General features: G+C 60.8%; 1 protein-coding gene across 3 annotated transcripts; it reads left to right on the top strand.

Annotated features, from left to right (window-relative positions):
- Positions 1–290: 290 nt before the first annotated feature.
- Positions 291–17,383, top strand: THOP1 (thimet oligopeptidase 1). Of its 3 annotated transcripts, none has more exons than XM_045504105.2 (13): positions 291–442; positions 3,231–3,443; positions 5,679–5,827; positions 6,578–6,685; positions 8,258–8,372; positions 10,876–11,036; positions 12,330–12,465; positions 12,607–12,973; positions 13,095–13,296; positions 15,228–15,414; positions 15,684–15,812; positions 16,482–16,618; positions 16,910–17,383. In XM_045504105.2, the coding sequence occupies exons 3-13, from the start codon at positions 5,783–5,785 to the stop codon at positions 17,063–17,065; spliced, it is 1,743 nt and encodes a 580-aa protein (XP_045360061.2). In that variant the 5' UTR covers positions 291–442; positions 3,231–3,443; positions 5,679–5,782; the 3' UTR covers positions 17,066–17,383. The 3 variants fall into 3 exon arrangements, with proteins under 3 accessions (XP_045360061.2, XP_045360060.2, XP_010964976.2); XM_045504104.2 differs by having other exon boundaries at positions 292–475; XM_010966674.3 differs by having other exon boundaries at positions 293–475; positions 8,258–8,360.
- Positions 17,384–19,537: the final 2,154 nt, after the last annotated feature.

Genomic DNA, 19,537 nt, shown 5'->3' with positions numbered 1-19,537 from the left:
GAAAACTCGCAAAACTAGCCAAATACACAATTGAGGTAGAAAGGAGGCAAGTACAAATTAATACAAGAACTAGAAGCCTAAGGCGAAATACTGTTTGAAAGAACCACATGGAGGATCCGAGGCGCCAGCTGCGTGTAGGTTTCCATGGAAACGCACCTCCCTGGCCTCCTCAAGGGCTCCGCCCCCTTATCACCGGGAGCCAATGACGAGCAGGGGTGGTTCCAGCGCGTGCGCAGAGTGAGTCAGTGCCTTGGAGCACCGCTCCGGGGATGTGGGCTGAGCTGGGGCACGTGTGCGCCCCGTAGTCCTGCGCACGCGCTCTCCCAGCATTCAGTGGGCGCGCGGGCGGCGGGCGCCTCAGTCCCGAAGGCTGCGGCTGCTGAGTGGACAGTGTTGGCCGACCGCTGAGCCGACGCGGACCAGGTGGAGGGAGGGACCGCAGGTGCGCACCCGCTCGTCATGAAACCCCCCGCAGGTACCGGCCGCCCCTTGGTGCGTTCCTGCTCGCCGGTCCCGTGCGCCCCAAGCGCCCTGGCGCCCCCCTGGGTCGCCCCCAGGGCCTAAAAGCCGAGCCCAGTGACCCCCGAGTGACCGGGGCCGGGGCGGGGGTGGGGGTCTGTGAGCCCAGAACCCCGCCCCCTCGGTTGCCGAATGAATGAACCAGCTTTTCCGGCTCTTCACTCATTCGTCAAACTCCGTGTCGCTTCTGCTGAGGACGGGTCGTGCTGTGGTCTGGCGGACTCTCAGGGAGTTCTAGATGCAGTTCCAGAGCCGGAGACGGACGTTCGACAAGCAAAAAGCAGGCGAGGGCTTTAGAGAGTGGTCGGTGCTTCTTTAGGGAGAGCGGCCCTGGAGGGCTTCTCGGAGGAGGAGGTGGCATTTAGAAGCAACTGTCCTGCCAAGACCTGCGGGAGGAGCGTCCCAGGTGGTGGGAACCGCGAAGGCAAAGGCGGGGAGGCCAGCACACGGGTAACGCGTTTGGAGAGCAAGTCGTTGTGGCTAGAACGTAGCTGGGGGGTCCCGTTTATGTTAACGGCAAAGGGGCGTAATGGAACGGTTTTCACTTAGAGGAAGAATGTGAGCCGCATACTCTATTTTAGAAAACCGCTCAGGTTGCTGAGTGGGGGCTCCCGGAACTTTCTCTTGCCCTCCTAACCACCTCACCCCACCCCACCCCCAGCTCTTTCTGCAGCCCTTTGAGATGATGATGATAATTGTATTAATGATAAAATCATAATTAGGGTTATTCAAGCCTCGGGAAGGAATGTCATTTGCCTTGTTTGCTGCAGAGTTGTTAGCTCAGAGCCCTGGCACATAAGGTGGTAATCAGCAAATATTTGTGAAGTGAATGGATCTGCTCAAAGTTTACAAATCCTAGCTCTTCCAGGAGGTTTTCCTGACAATTCCAGCTTGTGCGGATCTCCCACTTTTCCTGAGCTCCTGGAGCCCTTCTTTACCACCAAATTTAATGCAGACCTACAGTCCCTCTTCTGCAATTCTGAAATCCAAAATACTGTGCAAACAAAGATTTTCCCTAAGTTCACAGCAGTCATTTCGCTGGAAAAAGCTAACCTCTACTGACTTAAGAGCCTTTTTTTCTTTCCGCCTAATGTGTGTCCTTTGTCCTCAGCTGGAGTGATTGTGTCCCCCCCCAGAGGACACTTGGCCATGTCCGGGGACATCTGTGGTCATCATGACTGGGAGGCTCCTGGCATTGAGTGGGTTGGGGCAGGGAGGCTGCTCCACACCCTGCAGTGCCCGGGATGGTTCCCCACAGAGAATGACCTAGCCACGAATGTTAATGCTGTTAAAAAAACAAACAGAAACAAAACCTACCCAAGAGACACCAAACACAGGCTGGAGCCAGCAGCACCCTGCAAAGACCCCCAGTAGGCGGGGGTCTCAAAAGGGGGTGTCCGGCATCACCGTGGCCCCCGCTCCATTCCTGCCTGCCACAAGAGGGAAATGGGGCACAGGTGGGTGTTTCCTGGAGTAGCACCTTCTACTCACTGTGCACCACACACCCCGCTGGGGGGAGTGCACAGTCCCCCCATTCACTCAAGTAATTTGGGACAGGTGTGGCCATCACAGACCTGCAAGTGCTCCTAGAGTGCCGTTGGGTGGCCTCTCAGAAAGCGATGAGAAAAGGAAGACTGGCACGGGAAACTTGTTGAAGAAAGCCAGTGTGGCGGGGCACAGAGAAGTTGGCAAAACCATCTGGCCAAACCTGCCATGCTGGACCCAGTAGAGTCTGGGCAGTGGAGAGCAGGGGTCAGTCTGTATAGGACCACATGGGTTAGACTTGACTGTACACTTCAGTCAAAGCAGAAGCAGTTTTAGCTCTGGGGCTGGACAAAAACAGGCAAGCCGTTGTTTGCCAGCTCCTGGTGTAGGCTCCTATAAAGCGGATGGACTTCAACCCTGAGTGCATGGTGGAGCCCTGGGAAGGGAACAGGACCTGACCCCTGGGTGTGCAGATTTACAAAGGTGGGGTGAACATAGTCCACTGGTGCACAGTGTGGGGGCTAAAGTAGGCCGCCTGGCTTTGAACCACACCTCTGCCGCTTGCTGGCTGTGGATCATGGCAAGAGCCCCGAACTCTACAGACCTCAGAATTCCCATCTGTGAGGCGGGGCAACATAGGATTCTTATATAGAACTCTCTGAGGAGTCAGTGAGGTCACAATATCCCTGAATACTGCAGGAGGGTTTTAAAGTGATGGCTGTTGTTTGAGACCATGATTTATTATCCAAACACTGGGGGCTAGGGATGTTTCACTAGTCAGGACGTCCTCCTCATTCAGAAACGTGATATAGTACGAATGCCACGTCCAGGGAGGTGGTGGGTAACACCCTGTAATCTAAGGGCTCTTTCAGTGAGATGCAGGAATATGGTGGACGTCCACCTCTGCACTGCTGGCGTTTGGGGCTGGGTCTCTCCTGGGGGGCTCTCCCGACACTGGGCTGTTGAGAGGCATGCCTGATCCCACTGATGGAGCAGTGTCCTTTCCTAGTCATGGCAACCACAGACATCCCTGAGTGTCCCCTGGGGACAGGATCACCTTGTGCTCTAGAGGACCAATTGCCCTGTGTGTCCCCACAAAGCCCCTGGGCCTTGCTCATCTGCTTGGAGAAACGGTGATCCCCTCCTCCCCTGCTTCCCATTACTCTGATTCTGATTCTGGGCCTGAAGCAGACACACTGGGTGTGGGGTTCTGTCTTCGTGTCCAGCCTGCGCAGGAGATGCCCTGGACGTGGTGGCGCCGTGCTCGGCGGTAAACTATCTCCGGTGGGACCTGAGCGCCCAGCAAATCAGGGAGCTCACCGCTGAGCTCATCGAGCAGACCAAGCGCGTGTATGACCGCGTGGGCTCCCAGGAGCTCCAGGATGTGTCCTACGAGAACACTCTCAAGGCGCTGGCCGATGTGGAGGTGTCCTATACAGGTAAGTCAGGGCGGGGTCCAGGCAGGGAGGCGGCAGCTCAGGCCTGGACCCTGTGCAGGGTGAAGCCGCCTCCTCCCTGGGGGGCCGATGGAGAAATGCGCTGACCAGGTAAAGGCGCCTAGTGGGTACTGGTCAGCGGGAGGCAGCCTGGAGGGTAGCCAGTGCCCCTGTGCCCTCTTCCATGCCCCCCAGACACGGCCTGCACGCTGTCCCTGGGTCCAGGTCATCTGAGGGCCCAGAGCGGGCAGCATCGGACAGTGTGTGAAGCCCTCCTGTCCCTGAGCCAGCACAGGTGCCAGCCTTGAAACTGGAGCCCTTCTCACCCTTCCCACTGCCCTGTGCTCCGGTAACCTGATGCCGCCACCCCGTGGCTCCTTCCTCCTCTCCTCTGTGGGGTCAGGTGGACAGAGCCTGGCTCCCGGAGCCCCTTTGGAGGCTGACAAGGCAGAAAACTCCAAGCCATGGAAACCCCCACCCCCAAAGCTCTAGGAAAGTTGTTTTTCTGGGAACCATCTAGAACCCCTCAGTTCCAGCTGTAGGATCCTCACGTGTCCCTGACTCCTCACCCTGCCAGGTCTGCCAGCCCCTGGCCTGTGGCTCAGACTCCCGTGGGCCCGCTGTTGCAGGGGGCTGGTGTGCTGTGGGCCCGGAGCTGAGGGCTGCGGCCCAGGCGGCGGGTGGGCCTCGGTCTCTCCTCGTCCCTGGCAGGAGGCCCTGAAGGGTTGATGATGCAATTCCACTTACCCAGCGTGACCCTGCCAGACGTGATTTCATTTCCCCACCCCTACTCCCGAGGCTTCTGATTCCTGTCTCCCCTTAGTAGCCTGGGTAATTTTAAAGAAAACTGGAATTGAACCGTGGCACTCCCCTCGGCCTGCCCTTAGTGCCTTCCCACTGCCCTCGAGGTGAAGGTGGGGCCCTCAACGTGGCCTTTGGTGCCCGCCTCGTGCCACCTTGCACCTCCTCCTGGGGCTCCGTGCCGGCCTGGATGTCCTCGCCCCCCTGCTTTGCCAGGTGTCGGGTTCTCTGAGCCCAGATGGACCTCTGCCCCTGGCGCCCCTCCCGCGCCCCCTCGCCCCAGCCCGCCGCCGGGACTAATCCCCCGTTCTGCTCTTCTGTTGTCACACTCGGTGCAGCCACAGCCTGCAAATCCCCGAAGGACAGAGGCTGTTTCTGTCCTTTTCACGGCTCTCTCCAGAGGCCCCCTGTGTTTGGTCTAGTCAGCTGAGCGGGTCACTGCCCCATGGAGGTCTCCTTGGGGCCGCTCACCCACCAGACCTGCGGACAGTGTCATCGGCCTGAAGCCGTGGAAGCCAGCAAACTATGATTTTAATTCAGGTCTCCCCACTGCAAAGGACATGCTTTTTAGACTGCTCTGTTGAGATAGAATTTGTATACTATGTACATTTCTTTAGATTTTTGTTTAGTATATTTAGAACACACAGTACCACTATCTAATTTTAGAACATTTCTGTCACCCCAGAAAGAAGCTCTACCCCCATTATCACCATCCCCCAGCACCAGACAACCAGGAGCCCCCTCTCTGTCTGTGGATGGGTCTGTTCTGGACGTCTCACATCCATGGAATCACACTGTGTGTTCTTCTGTGTCTGCTTCTCTCCCTGAGCATCGTGCGCCCAGGGTCCGTCCCCATGGGAGCGGGTGTCAGGGCTGCTCTCCTTTCTGTGGCTGAGTGATGCTCCCGTGTGTGGAGGGACAGGTGTGTTCATTCATCTGCTGATGGACATCTGGGTTGTGTCCACTGTTTGCTTATTACGGATCATGCTGCTGGGATCGCGTGTGTCCCAGCTTTCTGGTGGACAATGTTCCGTCTCTCTTGGGTATCCCCCTGGAAGTGGCATTGCTGGGTCATATGGGGGCCCTACTAACCCTGTTCACAGAGTGTGCACCGTGGTGTAAACTCACCGGGATGTGGGGCAGACCCGTCGGCAGCTAGGGCTCTCTTTCTAGCGTTGAGTCCCTCCAGCCTCTCCTGTGCTGCTCTGTTACCTTCCTTGGCTTGGGGTGTCGTGAGTGAGTCCATTGAGTCCATTCCCACTCGGACTGTGAGGTCCCTGAGGACGTGGGCGGCTGTGCTCCGGCCCAGGGCTGCCGTGGAGTGCTAGCTGAGGACTCGGTGACGCGGATGAGCCCTCTGCCGGGGCTGAGGCCGGCACTCGCCAGGTTCTGTGCGGGGCCCAGCCTCACAGCTGCCCCTTCGTCCCCCCATTTCAGTTCAGAGGAACATCCTGGACTTTCCCCAGCATGTGTCCCCATCCAAGGACATCCGGGCGGCCAGCACGGAGGCGGACAAGAAGCTGTCGGAGTTCGACGTGGAGATGAGCATGAGGCAGGATGTGTACCAGAGGATCGTGTGGCTGCAGGTGAGTGAGTTTCTGTTCCTCTAAGAGAAAGCGTTAAAAACATGACAAAGCCAAGCGAAGAGGAAAGAAAAGAAGTCCGAGACACCTTGGACTCCAGGAGCCCTTCCACGCCCACCGTCCTGGCCCTCTCCCGACCTCACTGGCGCCACCCGGAGGGTGCGTCCCACCTGCCCCATGAGGCGGGGGGATGAGGGGCACGCGTGTGCAGGGCCCGCCCCGTCGGTGCCCTCACATCTGGCTGAGCGCCGCCGATCCCATGGCAGGCACTGCGGATGCTTCTCGTGTCGCTGGTGGGCGTTCCCTCGGGAGCAGGGGGAGCCGCAGGGAGCTTTGTGCAAACTCGGTGCAGACGGCTCTGGAAGCGCAGTGGGGTTTCTTTTAATTGAAGTGTTTATTGAGACGGTTGCGAGTTCACCCGCTCTGCCCAGTGTGCCCCGGGGTCCGGTTCTGGGAGTCAAGTCAGCCTCACGCGGGACCCTGACGGCGCTGCCCGCCCCTCGCCCCACCCTGCGGGAGGCCCTGGGCCGCTATCACTTCTGGGCTGTTCCCAGTAAGGGCACATCTGTGGCAGGTTCTGTGAGGACGGAGTCTCCGGTTCTCCAGGGTGACCGCCCTGCCAGGCCCCGGGAGAGGGGCTGCTTCGCGTTGTTGGAAGCCGCCCGGCTTCTGTCCCCGGCGGCCCCCCCGCGGCCTGGCGCTTGGCACTGCCCGGGCCTCATCAGAAGCACACCTGTGGGTTTCTCGTTCTAGGAGAAAGTCCAGAAGGACTCGCTGAAGCCCGAGGCGTTGCGGTACCTGGACCGGCTCGTCAAGCTGGGCAGGAGGAACGGCCTCCACCTGCCAGTGGACACGCAGGAGGCAAGTGCCCACCCGCCTGAAGGCCCAGCCCCCGGCCGAAAGGAGGGTCTGCCCTTGGGTCTCTGGGGTCACAAGGGGCTCCGCAGCCAAGGAGAGTGTGAGGGGGCACAGGCCATGTCAGCCCCTCTCTGAGTCCCTCCCAGCCTGCACCCCCATCCGGTCCCCCCGGGCTCCTGGGCGAAGGTCTTGAGGAAGAACCCCCTCCTCTGGAGTCTCCTCCACCTGCAGCACCTGCTCCCGCCCATCCTGACACCGGGCCTGGGGGCTCTCCCACAGCCACTCTGACAGCCCGTGTCCTCCAGCTCAGCTCTGTCCCCACCCACCCAGGGACAGCGTCGGAGCCCGGGGTTCAGGGCTCAGGTTGTCCTCTGTTCTTCTGGCTGACGGGCTGTCAGAGGCTCCCACGTCCCCTCCCTGGGTTCCGTGGATTTGCTAGAGCGTCCCCCAGAGCTGGGGAAAGCAGTCGACACACTGGGTCCCCAGGTTGTTACAGAGGAAAGGCCAGAAGCGGGGTATGCGGGGGAGGGGCGGGAAAGGGCACCCGGCTTCCTGCCCTCGCCGGGCACCACCCTCCTCACCTGGCATCGCCCTCCTGACGCCTCCACGTGTTCACCACCCGGAAGATCTCTGAACCCCATCCTTTTGGGTTTTTACCGTTGGCAACTGATTCAACCTCCAGCCCCGAGCCCTGTGTCTTCCTGGGAAGTGGGGAGGGGTGGGGCTAAAAGTCCCTGAGGTTTTAGGTCTTAAGAGCTGTGTGCCAGGAATGGGCGCCCCGACCAAACGTAACTTTGTTCTTACAAGTCAGAGTCTCACGTGCGGTGTCTCTGGCTCCCAGCTGGGCACCAAGGCTGGGAGGGTGACGAGAGGCCGACAAGTGTGGTGTCTGCCTTCACCACTCTCTTTCTGCTGAGCCAGGCAGCCCCACGACTGCCCGGCGCTCCCGACGGGCTCATGCCCCCCACCCCGGGCCTGTCTCCGCCGGTCCTCCCAGCCTCCTGCGAGGCCTTGCCCTGCTTCCTGAAGCAGCAGTGTGTCCCCCCTTTGGCCGGTGCTGCCATTCCCGTCCGTGTGGCCCCACACCCTCCAGGGCTGAGCTGTGGCCAGTGGGGCTGTGAGGCTGCAGTGAGACCAGGCCTGCACCCAGCAGAGGCTGCCCACCACGCCAGTGGTTCGGAGCCAGTGCTGCCCGAGGAGCCTGGCAGAGCCATGGGGCCGCTGCCTCCACCCACCTCGTCCTGACGGGCAGGTCGGCTCTGGCCACTGCGGGGCTGCGGTCCTGCCGAGGGGCTGGGCAGGTTCCCCAGGGAGTTGCTCCCTCGCCCACACTCAGTTGACTTTTGCTTTGAAAAACCAGACTGAGCCCGAGAAAACAAAAGTTCAGCTCCCTTAAAATGGCTGGAGCCCAGGCTCCCGACCCTGGAGGTAGCTCCCGAGAGGAGAGGGTCGGGCCTAGCAGATGGGACCCCAGCCCCGGGGTCCCCGCAGCCCTCTTGTTCCTGCCTCTTCTCCCTGGGGGCCCCTCCTGTCCCCGTGCATGTCCCAGCTCTCACGGTGGCCTCCTTCCTTCAGAAAATCAAGAGCATCAAGAAGAAGCTGAGCCTCCTGTGCATCGACTTCAATAAGAACCTGAACGAGGACACGACCGTCCTGCCGTTCTCGCGCGAGGAGCTGGGTGCGCCAGGCGGTGCGGTGGCGCGAGGGCCGGCCGCGGAGGGCCTTCTTCCCACCCCTGGGCCCTCACAGCGTCTGGAGCCCAGGGTTCTGGATCCTTCCCTGGGGAGGGGGAGGGCTGTGATCTGTCTGCCGAGATTCTGCCTGACCCGCAGGCGTCCCCCAGACCCCCGCCTGCTCTCCGTGATGCCTGTCCTTTCATCTCTGGGCCCTCCTGCAGCTGGCTGTGCGCGGGGCCCGGAGGGGCTGGGGCCTGGATGGCTTTCTTAGCTTCTGCTCTCTTCCCCAAATGCTCTGGAACACGTCACACCTGTGGGAAAGTGGCAGCAATAGTACGAGGGAGACCCCGTGGGCCCCGGGACGCTGTGTGTGTGCTGTTCCTGAGCCCAGCCCTCCTTACGCGTCCCCCCAGGAAGTAGGGCACCAAGCAGGTCCCCTAGCCATCCCTAGGACCGTCGTGACGTTTCTGTCCCTCTGGCTCCTCTCAGGCCTCGAGCACCACTTTCAATTCTGTCTCTCCAGGCTCCTCTCCGGTCGAACAGTTCCTCAGCCTTGACAACCTTCCTTCCATCTTTCCCACGTTGACAGTTTGGAGAGACCCAGGCCGGGTGGGCAGTGGCCTCTGAACTCTGCCCAGGGGCTCAGCCCTACAAGGGGCTGAGTATCCAAGCCAGTTCTGTGCGTCAGGGTTTGCCTGTGACACAGCATTTGCCTGGGGTGATCGCCGGCCTCTGGGATCCCGCAGCTGAAACTGCTCGCACTCGCCGTCCCATGGGGCTGCTTTTCCGCCCACCTGTCCAGCCCAGGGGCCCCGCGGTCTTGGCCCAGCCTCCTGTGCCGGAGCATGAACCCTCAGCCCCGTGGAGCACACGCTGCAAACCCCAGCCTCACAGGGCAGGGCAGCGGCCAGATGTATGTGGTCAGCCCAGCAGGGTGGGGCCCATCTGCAGTTTCAGTTCCAGCTGAGCTGGAGCCCCGCTGGCTTCCTCCGGCTGGGAAAGGAGGCGGGGTGTCATCTTACACAAGCATGGATGGTCTGTTTCTGTCTTGTTTCCCTCTCAGTCACATACATGTGTGCTTACAGGTGTATAAAACTTCATTTCCTTTTCCTAAGTCTTCATCCCTTGGTTAAGGCGATTTCCACCAGGCGTCCCTGTAGCATCACTGGTTCCCCTTCGTAAGCAGTGATCTTCCCAGAGATGCTTAGACACCGCGGCTCCTCGCATCTTGCCCGCTAGTTCTTCATCAGCGGATGATTCTCTAACTCCACGGTCTTTGTCAGTTTGTGTCCTCTTGTGAGTCAGAAGGGCTCCCACCCCTCTTGTGTTTACTGCCCGATCTCTGTCCGCCCGTGGACTGAGAGGTCTCTCTTATTCAGGGAGTGGTCCCTCGCTGTCCTCGTTTGCTTTGGTGCGTGACTGTCCAGTTTGGCCTAGAGGGACCCCTTCAAGGGGACGTCCGTGCCCTTGCAGTTCTTTGAGCACCTTCTGTTTGACAGCGGGTGCACCAGGCTTGCTTTGCCCTGGCCCGACCCTGGTAGGGTAGTTAGGGCCAAGGTCTGGGTGCAGAGGGCGATCGCTCCTAGGCCCCCTCAGCAGACGGGGGCCGGGAAACCCTTATCCGTGCGCACACGTCCGTGGTGCGTGCCACAGCCTTCTGCTTCCCCGCCCCGCGGGGTGGTGCCCCCTCATGTTTTCCTGCCCTCCCCAACGCTGAGAACCGGATCCCGGACGAGAGAGAGCGAGGGAGTGTCCCGGGGTCTTACGCCCGAGGAGGGGCGGTGCCGGTTCTGGCGCGAGGGCCGCTCTTCCTGGGCCGTTTCTCCACGCCGACTGGGCTGGGTCCACGGCTGAGCTTTGCTGATCGAGTCACAGGCACCCCTTTGTAGGGGCCTGCCGAGGCGGCCCACCTGAGGGGGACCCTCCGGGATGCCTCTGCCCCTCCCTCAGCTCCCGTGCCCCAGGGCCGAGCCAGATGGTGGGGGCTCCTGGTGGCCTGGCCTCCGTGGTCTGAGCAGGGGTTACGGTGGCCTTGCATATGTCTCCTCAGCTGTGAGGCCTGGGCCCCTGGAGGTTTTAGTCTGAGGGCAGTGCACCTGGGTCTCTGCATTTGGAGGACGGGCTGGTGGCCAGAGACCAGGTGGGAGGCCATCGCGGCAGTGCTGGCTGCAGGAGGGGGCGCGGGCTCTGCTCAGTAGGGGCTGGTGCTGCTCACCCAGAAAGGACACGAGGGGAGCCGGCAGCGCCTGGCAGACCACGCTTGTCCCAGGGTAGAGACTGTCCCCACAGTGGAGCTGGACGTAGCTTTGCCTCCCCAAGGGCGTCCTGATGGGAACAGCAGCAGATCTCCGCAGTGGGAGAGCCCTCGACATCTTCCCTTTGGGGTGTGGAGGAGGAAGTGAGCGGCCAGAGTCCCAGAGTGTGTGGGAGGCTGTACCCCGTGAGCTCCCACACCTCCCCCCCACCTCGGCTGGACGGCCTGCTGGTCCTCTCAAAGCCCCGATTTCACTCCTGTAGGAGGGCTCCCTGAAGACTTTCTGAACTCACTGGAGAAGACAGAGGATGAGAAGTTGAAGGTAACCCTCAAGTACCCGCACTATTTCCCCCTCCTGAAGAAGTGCCACGTGCCCGAGACAAGGAGGAAGGTGGAGGAGGCCTTCAACTGTCGGTGCAAGGAGGTGAGGGGCGCCTCGGGTCCCGTCTGCCTGAGAGCCCTGTGGCTCTGCCTGTGAGCGCTGGCGGCTCAGTGACTGGTGGGGCCCTGCCAGCTCGCTCTGCCCTCCCAGGTTTCTGTGCCTGTTTGCCCAGCCCCAGGGACCCTCTTCCCAGCTTGTCCTCCATCCCACCCCTTCGTGCCTTAGTTTCTCCGGTGGCAAGCTGGGATTTGCCGGCGTGCCCCTCTCTTCTTGTGCCTCCCGCATGAGGGCCGGCCTTCTAGCTGTGGCCCTGGGGAGAGCCTCGACGCTCAGCATGTGGCCACTGTCTGCTTCTCCTTTTGAGCCTCAAACAGACGGGGCAGTGATTGAACCCCATCATCCTCCCCGAGGACACCAGTGGTGCTCCCATGACCTTGCGGGTGACCTTGCAGGGGAGCACATGGGAAAGTCCTGTGTCCCTGCCTTCTTGGGGTGTAGACAGGCATGTCTGGCCTGCAGTGACCACGGGCTCCCAGGAGAAACCTCCATTGCAGAACTGGAGACCTGGCCCCAGAGAAGACGGCCACCTTTGGGGCTGGGACTTACCAGCTGCTGGCCGCCTGTAGAAGCGTCCAGGGAACAGGAGTTCGGGCTCCCTGGGGACGTGCTACTCTCTGTGGGGCAGCAGAGTTTGTGCTGTTGAGCCTGAGCCCGCAGATTCGCGGGCTGGTCTGCACTGGGTGGGGGCTGGTGTCTTCACATCCTCCTGGCCCCGGGCTTGCCCAGGGCAGAGCTTGAGGGTGGAGTTCTGGGATTGGGGATTTAGTGCCCCTTGCCTGGCTGGACGCTCTCAACTTCCCGGGTGTAGCTTGGTTTCCCACGGATGAACTGGGCTGGCAGGCGTTCTGTTCTACTTTGAATAGGCCTGTTTCTCCTTGTAAACTAATCAGTCGGGTGTCGTCTGGTGTCTGTCCCACAAGCTTGGTTGGCTGGGTGAGCCCGGAGCCCCGTGGCTCTGCATGGTGCTGCTGCAGAACCTGGCACACTGCCCTCTGCGCTCGGCCTTGGAGCCCGGCACGGTTCACACCCTTTCTGCTTCTGAGAGGACCTGGGGCTTACAAAGACCACGTGTTACGACAACACCAAGTGCATGGAAATCCAGCCAAGGGGAGGGAGGCGGGGAACCGGGTGCAGCGGACAGCATCCCAGGTTCCGGACCGTGTCCCCCAGCGGCCTGAGCCCCACCCTGGCCTGCCCGCCGGGACTGGGTGGGAGAGGAGCCGCACGCGGGGAGGGCGTGGCCCGTGGCCCACCGCGCAGCATCTGTGGTTCCAGGAGAACTGTGCGATCCTCAGGGAGCTGGTGGCACTGCGTGCCCAGAAGTCCAGCCTGCTGGGGTTCAGCACGCACGCCGACTACGTGCTGGAGATGAACATGGCTAAAAGCAGCCAGGCGGTGGCCGCTTTCTTAGGTAACCCGCCTCCCTGGGTGCCTGAGAGCCTCACTCTGCCCACCCGGGGTCCCAGTGTCTGTCCTGATCCTTTATTTGGCTTCGAAGACACAGGGTGGGGGCCGCCGCAGGAGGTACCCTGACCTCTCCCCCCGCCCCCAGACGAGCTGGCCCAGAAGCTGAAGCCCCTCGGGGAGCAGGAGCGGGCCGTGATCCTGGAGCTGAAGAAGGCCGAGTGCTCCAAGCGGGGCCTGGACTTCGATGGGCGGATCAACGCCTGGGACATGCGCTACTACATGAACCAGGTGGAGGAGACGCGCTACAGCGTGGACCAGAACCTGCTCAAGGAGTACTTCCCCGTGCAGGTGGTCACCCGTGGGCTGCTGGGCATCTACCAGGAGCTGCTGGGGCTGACCTTCCAGCTGGAGGACGGCGCCGCCGTCTGGCACGAGGACGTGACACTCTACACAGTCAGGGACTCGGCCTCGGGCCAGGTCATCGGGAAGTTCTACCTGGACCTCTACCCTCGGTGCGTGTGGGCCGGGCTGGGGTGTGTGGGCAGCTCTCTGTGGGGCGGTGGGGTGTGTAGGATCTGGGCAGGGCAGGCCAAAGCAGTTAATCAAGGGGCTGACCCGCCTCCCCCCAACCAGGGAAGGGAAGTATGGGCACGCGGCCTGCTTCGGCCTGCAGCCGGGCTGCCTGCGGCAGGATGGGACCCGGCAGATCGCCATCGCGGCCATGGTGGCCAACTTCACCAAGCCCACCACCGACGCACCCTCCCTGCTGCAGCATGACGAGGTGGAGACCTACTTCCACGAGTTTGGGCATGTGATGCACCAGCTCTGCTCCCAGGTGGGTGTGCGGTGGAGGCCGGGGGGCAGTCTGCAGCGGGCCCCTCACTGTCGCATTCTTCATCCAGCGGCACCACGGACACGGTGACGCCCTCAGACCCCGCAGACTGTGCCGCATGAACAGCAGAAATGTGAGCTCATGGCCCTAGTGGCGGGAAGTCCGGGACCAGGCTGTCAGCAGGGCTAGTTAAACAAGTGTACGCTTTAAAAGTTTTCTTTTGAAAAAAAAAAAAAAAGGGAAAGGGCGAAAGGAATGTTGCCTCTGGGGCCCGATGACTGCCGGTGATGAGAACTGGAGGGAAGCTCTGGGTCCGGTGAGCGCCGAGCCCAGTGAGGAGGCTGCGGGGCTGCCACCCCCCTTGGTGGAGGTACTGGCCCCGCAAGTCCAGGTGATTCCCCCCATAGGCCCTCAGGGCAAAGGCAGACTCACCCTGGGATGCCTCGGCCCCCAGCCTGGCCTCCGGGGCATACCAGCTGCCCATCTGCCGTGCTCTGCCTTCTCGCCGTCAGGCAGTCCTTTCTCCTGAGAGCGGGGCTCTGATGGCTGCACAGGATTGCGTCAGGCACCTGACCAGGCTGTACGGCCATCACTACTGCCCGTCCTGGAACATCTCCATCGCCCCAGAAAGATCCTGCATGCCCCTTTGCAGTCACTCCCTCCTCCGCCTCCCCAGCCCCTGACAACCAGGCCCCTCCCTGTGTATGTGGACTGGCCTGTTCTGGACGTCTCACATCCATGGACTCACACACTGTCCTTCTGTGTCTGCTTCTCTCACTGAGCATCGTGCTCTCAGGGTCTGTCCCCGTGCTAAGATTTTCTCCTGTTTTTTCCCCCTAGTTTTGTAGTTTTAGCTCTCCTTTTTGGTGTCCTCCATTATGATTGAGGGTAGGGGGTCACCCACTCGCAGACCAGCAGCAGCTCAGGGCAAGTCGGCTTGTGTCCATCCGCTGGCTGGAGCCCTCGTGCCCCTCAGCCCCGTTCGCGCCCCCTCACCTCTTCCCACTTCTGCACCGTCAGCTCACGCATCCCTTCCCATTCCCACAACACTCCTCTGCCAGCAACCCTCACGGCCCCTCGGTTCCCTCAGGTGTTTTTTTTTTTTTTTTTTTTGTAATAACGTAGTCTTTTATTTTTAATTATTATTTTTAATGGAGGTACCGGAGCTTGAACCCAGGACCTCGTGCATGCTAAACACATGCTCTGCCACTGAGCTATAACCTCCCTCCACCACAGGGCAGTCTTGATACAGTTGATTTCATTGTTCGAGGCAGTTCTGTTCTCTAAAATCACTGAGGACACTGAGCGAGGGAGGACACGGGGACCGGGCTCCTGCAAGCCACTGTCACCACACTGTCACAGCCATTCCATCACAGTGTCATGTGATTGTTCACTTCTGTTTAAAGACACCTTTTCTGCTGTGAGTTGATTTCCTCACACTGAGCTCCTGGCTGGCAGGGCTGCAACTCTCGCCCAAACCAAGCTCATCTGACACTTGCATTTTCTCAGAGGACAGCATCGCCCTCCTGCACGGGGGACACTGGCCAGTTGGGGGGGGGTGCATTTTAGATACAGAATCACCCACCAGAACAGAACCGGAAAGATCAGGGTGCTCAGGAGACTGAAAAGGACGCTTGTTTGCAGTGAGCTGGAACCAGAGGTGGGCGTCGAATGACCCTGGCGCCTCCCGACGGGGCGAGTTCACAGACACTCAGGCCTGGGGAGGACGCGCCAGGGGCGGCTCCTTGGCTGCAAGGCGGGGCTTCAGCTGCACCCCGGCGGTTATCCGGGAAGAACTGCCCAGGCCCCGTAGTCCAGACTCCCGTCTCTGGGCCTTTTCCCTTGGGGGTGCAGGGCTTTCTGAGGGCATTGGCTGCGTGGGTGGGGTCACTACCGCCACATCCTGCCGCCGCAGCTCTGCCCCGCCCCCACAGGCAGAGTTCGCCATGTTCAGCGGGACGCATGTGGAGCGGGACTTTGTGGAGGCGCCTTCGCAGATGCTGGAGAACTGGGTGTGGGAGGCGGAGCCGCTGCTCCGGATGTCCCAGCACTACCGCACGGGCACTGCGCTCCCCCAGGAGCTGTTGGACAAGCTCATCAAGTCCCGGCAGGCCAACACCGGTGCGCAGCGCCCGCCCCCCGTCACCCTGTGCCGCACCGCCCCCCCTCACCCCGCACCCCAACGCGCTTGCCTTCCATCGTGCCGCGCCCGCACTGCACCCGCCCCGTGGCACCTGCCTCGCGCGGTACTGCCTCTCACCTGCACCCGCACCGCACCCGCGAGAGCTCTGAGTAGGGGACCAGGGTGGAGGAGACCCCGCAGCCCCTGGGCCTTCTGGGTCCCCAGTGCCCCTGCTCACCGCTGGCTCGTGCCCCTTCCTCCTGCTCAGGCCTCTTCAACCTGCGTCAGATCGTCCTGGCCAAAGTGGACCAGGCCCTGCACACGCAGACGGCCGCAGACCCCGCCGAGGAGTACGCCCGCCTCTGCCAGGACATCCTTGGGGTTCCAGCCACGCCAGGTAGCTGCGCTCAAGCCGGGCCCACCTTAGAGCACAGGGTCAGGAGGGTCTGCTGGTGATGCGTTAAGGGGGACCAATCTACAGGCTTCAGCCAAGGCCATAAGGAGGCACCCGACCTCTGGCCTCTTTCTGCTTTGGTTCCTGGGCGGGTTCCTCCAGCCCTGTGGTCTGGGGTCCGTGGTCGGGTCCCGGGGCAGGGGCGCCCTCCACAGGCGGCTTTGTGAAAAGCCCGGAAGCGGCAGAAGAGATGAGGGGTTTCGCACCTGACATAAAGGGGAGAGGAGGTTTGAACTAGCGCACGTCGGCACAGACACACAGTCTGATAAAGTAGGAAGCCTTGCAGTGGTTCACCCCTTCATGAGCTTCTAGAAAGTTCCTTCAGGAGCGTTGTAGCCAGCACAGGCTCCTTGTTAAGGGCCATCCCCACCTGCTCAGTGTGAGCAGCTGACCTGATGGGTGAGACACTTTGGGGTGAAGCTCCCTGGGCTTCAGCAGGAAGTGGGCAGAGCTTCACTTTCTGCGGCCACATTCCCGCAAGGCAGGCAAGGCCCCTGGTCTCTAGATGTGTCGGGCCAGCTCCCTCTTCTGGTGGGGGGTCTGATGGGGCTGCTTTGAGGCCTCCTCCCTTGGGAAGGGGCCGCAACAAGAGCCTGTCCACGTCTGTCCCAGGGACCAACATGCCTGCGACCTTCGGCCACCTGGCGGGTGGCTACGACGCTCAGTACTACGGCTACCTGTGGAGCGAGGTGTACTCCGCCGACATGTTCCACACACGCTTCAAACAGGAGGGCATCCTGAGCGGCAAGGTGGGAGGCCGGCCTGGACCCAAGTGCCTGTGCAGCTGCGTGGGGCAGGGCACCCCTGGACCCTCCTGGGTGGGGGGCCACGCTGGCCAGGGCTCCAACCCCTGTGCAGGTGGAGGTCCCCTGAGGATTTGTGAAGGATGGGGTTCCTGCCTCACACGCTTGTGCATCCCCCACCCCGCACATCCCCATTCTGGTGTCCGGGTGTGCTCCCCTCTCTGGATGCTGCCCTGCCCCTTGGAGCAGGGGAGGGGACTCTGGGACCCTCCTCCAGCCCTGCCCCCGCCTCAGCAGGTCGGCATGGACTACAGAAGCTGCATTCTGAGACCCGGTGGCTCCGAGGATGCCAGTGTCATGTTGAAGCTCTTCCTAGGTCGCGACCCCAAGCAGGACGCCTTCCTACTGAGCAAAGGGCTGCAGGTTGAGGGCTGTGAGCCACCGGCCTGCTGACGGCACAGGTTCTGCCCATCCCTGTGGGCTGGACCCGGCTCCCTGGCCCTGGTGCCTTAGCGCCCAGCCGGAAGCAGGGTGGGAAGTGGGGGCTTCCAGCCTGGTGATAGGTCGGGGGAGGGCTACATGTCCCGCTACTCTCCACGGTACCCCCAGCAGCTACCCTGGGCTGAAAGGTCTCCGCCTGAGGTGTCTGGGGAGCCTTGTGTCCATTCAGGGCTCCTGTTTGTTGCACTAACGCGGCCCCTTCCCAGGGAGTTTTCCTAGTTAAGAAACAGTTCTTGAAATGCAGCCATTAAAAAAAGACTTCTGGTCTGGTCTCTGACTCCCTTCTACCACAGGGGAGTGGCATGTTGGAGTGGTCTGGATGATGACACGTTTGGGTCACCGGGAGACGGCTGAGCTGTGGAGGGAGTTCTTCCAGGCGGTGGAGACAGTGGTGCCAGCCCGCTAGGATTGCTCCCCAAGGTGCCTGTCTCCTGCCAGCCTCTCACCTGTCACTGTTCTGGAACCACCCCGCCTCATCCTTGCGGTGCTGGCTGGTGCGGATGCCCTCAGGCCGCACTCCTCTCTTGAGCCTGGCATCCATCTTTGGGATTGTGACAGACGGGGTGTGGCCTTGATGAGTGGGTGCAGCTGAGGGAAGCCGGGCTGTGGCTTTCCTGCCCCTGGACCTGCTCGCACGGCTGCGCCTGCCCTCCGCTCGCAGCTGGCTGGCTCCCTCTGGCTGTTGGCAGCCCGGTGAAGCCTGGACCACGGCAAGGGGCTGCCTTCTGGGTCCTGGTGATTCTGGAGGACGGCCTTGGTGGCATTGCCTGGCCCTGGTGGGAGTTAGGAAAGGGCTCTTCACTCAGGCAGGGGGGTGGGTGCCCGCTTCGCCTGGTCTGGGCCGTCTGTCCTGTGCTTCCTTCCCTGGACTTCCATCCTCTCCAGTCCTTCTCCCTGAGGCCCTGGCGGGCAGGCCATGGGGCCCCCCGACTTCCCCTCTGCTGCTCCCTCACCCACCCCGTGCTGGCGGCTGTGGCCTGGGCTGTGGGGTCGGTCCCTCGCAGACCCGGCTCAGCTTCCTGCCCCAGTGTCTGCACCTTCTAAACAGGTGTTCCCAGCGGGGCTGTGGCCCAGAGCTGGGAGTTGGGCGGCCCATTGCCAGAAGGGCGTGCTGAAAGGCTGTGTTGATGCTGGAGTCACCCAGGGCTTGAACCACAACCAGCCTTCTGTCTGGCCACTTCCTGAGGTGGATGGGTGCTGGGGTCTGGGAGCCCTTGTCTTCTCCTGTACCGAGCCCCCAGATGGGTGCCATCTGGTCCCCGTGCAGAATCCAGATGTGGTATTGGCACCCCCAGCTGTGCTCCAGGCAGTCAGGGGGCTGCAGGCCTCAGGGTTGTGGGTCACATGGTTCCTGTGTGGGCAGTTCAGGTCTGCGAGGGTGAGTCCTGGCCCCAGTCTTCAGCCTTCTTTCCCCAGACTCCGGGCCCAGGGTCTAGTCAATGCCGGCTGGAGGTTTTTGCTTGCTCTCCACAGCTTCTGCCCTGGCATGAGCCCCAGATTCATGCTGAGCTCAGCTGTCTGGGGCCCAGACTTCCTGGCAGCTGGTTCCTGTGTGTCTTTGGTCATTGATGGACTTGAAGTAGGGGCCCAGCCTCTGGGGTGGGGACCCTGTGCCTCATGGAGACTATTGCTCTCAGAGCACCAAGGAGGTGGCGGGGACAGCGGGCGCTGGGGTCCTGCTGGTGTACGTGGTCGCCAGGGTAACCAGAGCAGCCTCGTGCCGTGGGCTTGCAGTCTCACCAGAAAAACGAAATATGTCCAAGGAGACCCCAGGGGTCAGGAAGTCCCTGGCTTTTCTCTGTTGACTGTGAGCGACAGGCGGGCTCGGTTAGGCTTGGATGGACTCTACGAAGGTTCTTTACGTGGCCAAAGCGTCGGCCACAAGCATTTCCTTTTTATTAAAAAAAATTACTTCCCAAAGTGGCTGAAATTTTCTGGGAATAATACTTACAAAATGTAATGGAAAAGATAGAAAACTATGAGTAGAAAATAATTAGTTGCAGAAAAAAAGACCCAACAGATTTGTTAAAGAACTAATTTCCAAATGTTAGGTCCAGGTAAGTTTATGTTTTAGTTCTGAGGAAAAACCAACCCCGACTGCAGGTAAGTTGTTCCCTGTGGCAGTGGGAGAGGTCCAGATGACCAATTCTTTTCTAGTAATAATAATAGTTGTATTGTTATGTCATAGTAAATGCCACACACTAAGTTTAGCACTATTATTGGACCAGGCTGGTTTAATTCTCCCAATAACCATGAGATGTATGCAGCCTTATTATCCCTATTTGATAAATTTGATGAATGAGGCTTAGTGATGCTCAGTACTTTGACCAGGGCAGTGCAACCGTGAGTGGAGAACCTAAGGTGTAAAACCAGTTCCAGACACCAGAGACCAAGCTCTCAGCACAGAGCCACACTCTCCCCATC

The sequence above is a fragment of the Camelus bactrianus genome, chromosome 22 (assembly GCF_048773025.1).
Source record: "Camelus bactrianus isolate YW-2024 breed Bactrian camel chromosome 22, ASM4877302v1, whole genome shotgun sequence".
Classification (NCBI taxonomy): domain Eukaryota; kingdom Metazoa; phylum Chordata; class Mammalia; order Artiodactyla; family Camelidae; genus Camelus; species Camelus bactrianus.
Note: the sequence above shows the minus strand (reverse complement) of the source record. Positions and strands in the feature narration are given on the sequence as shown.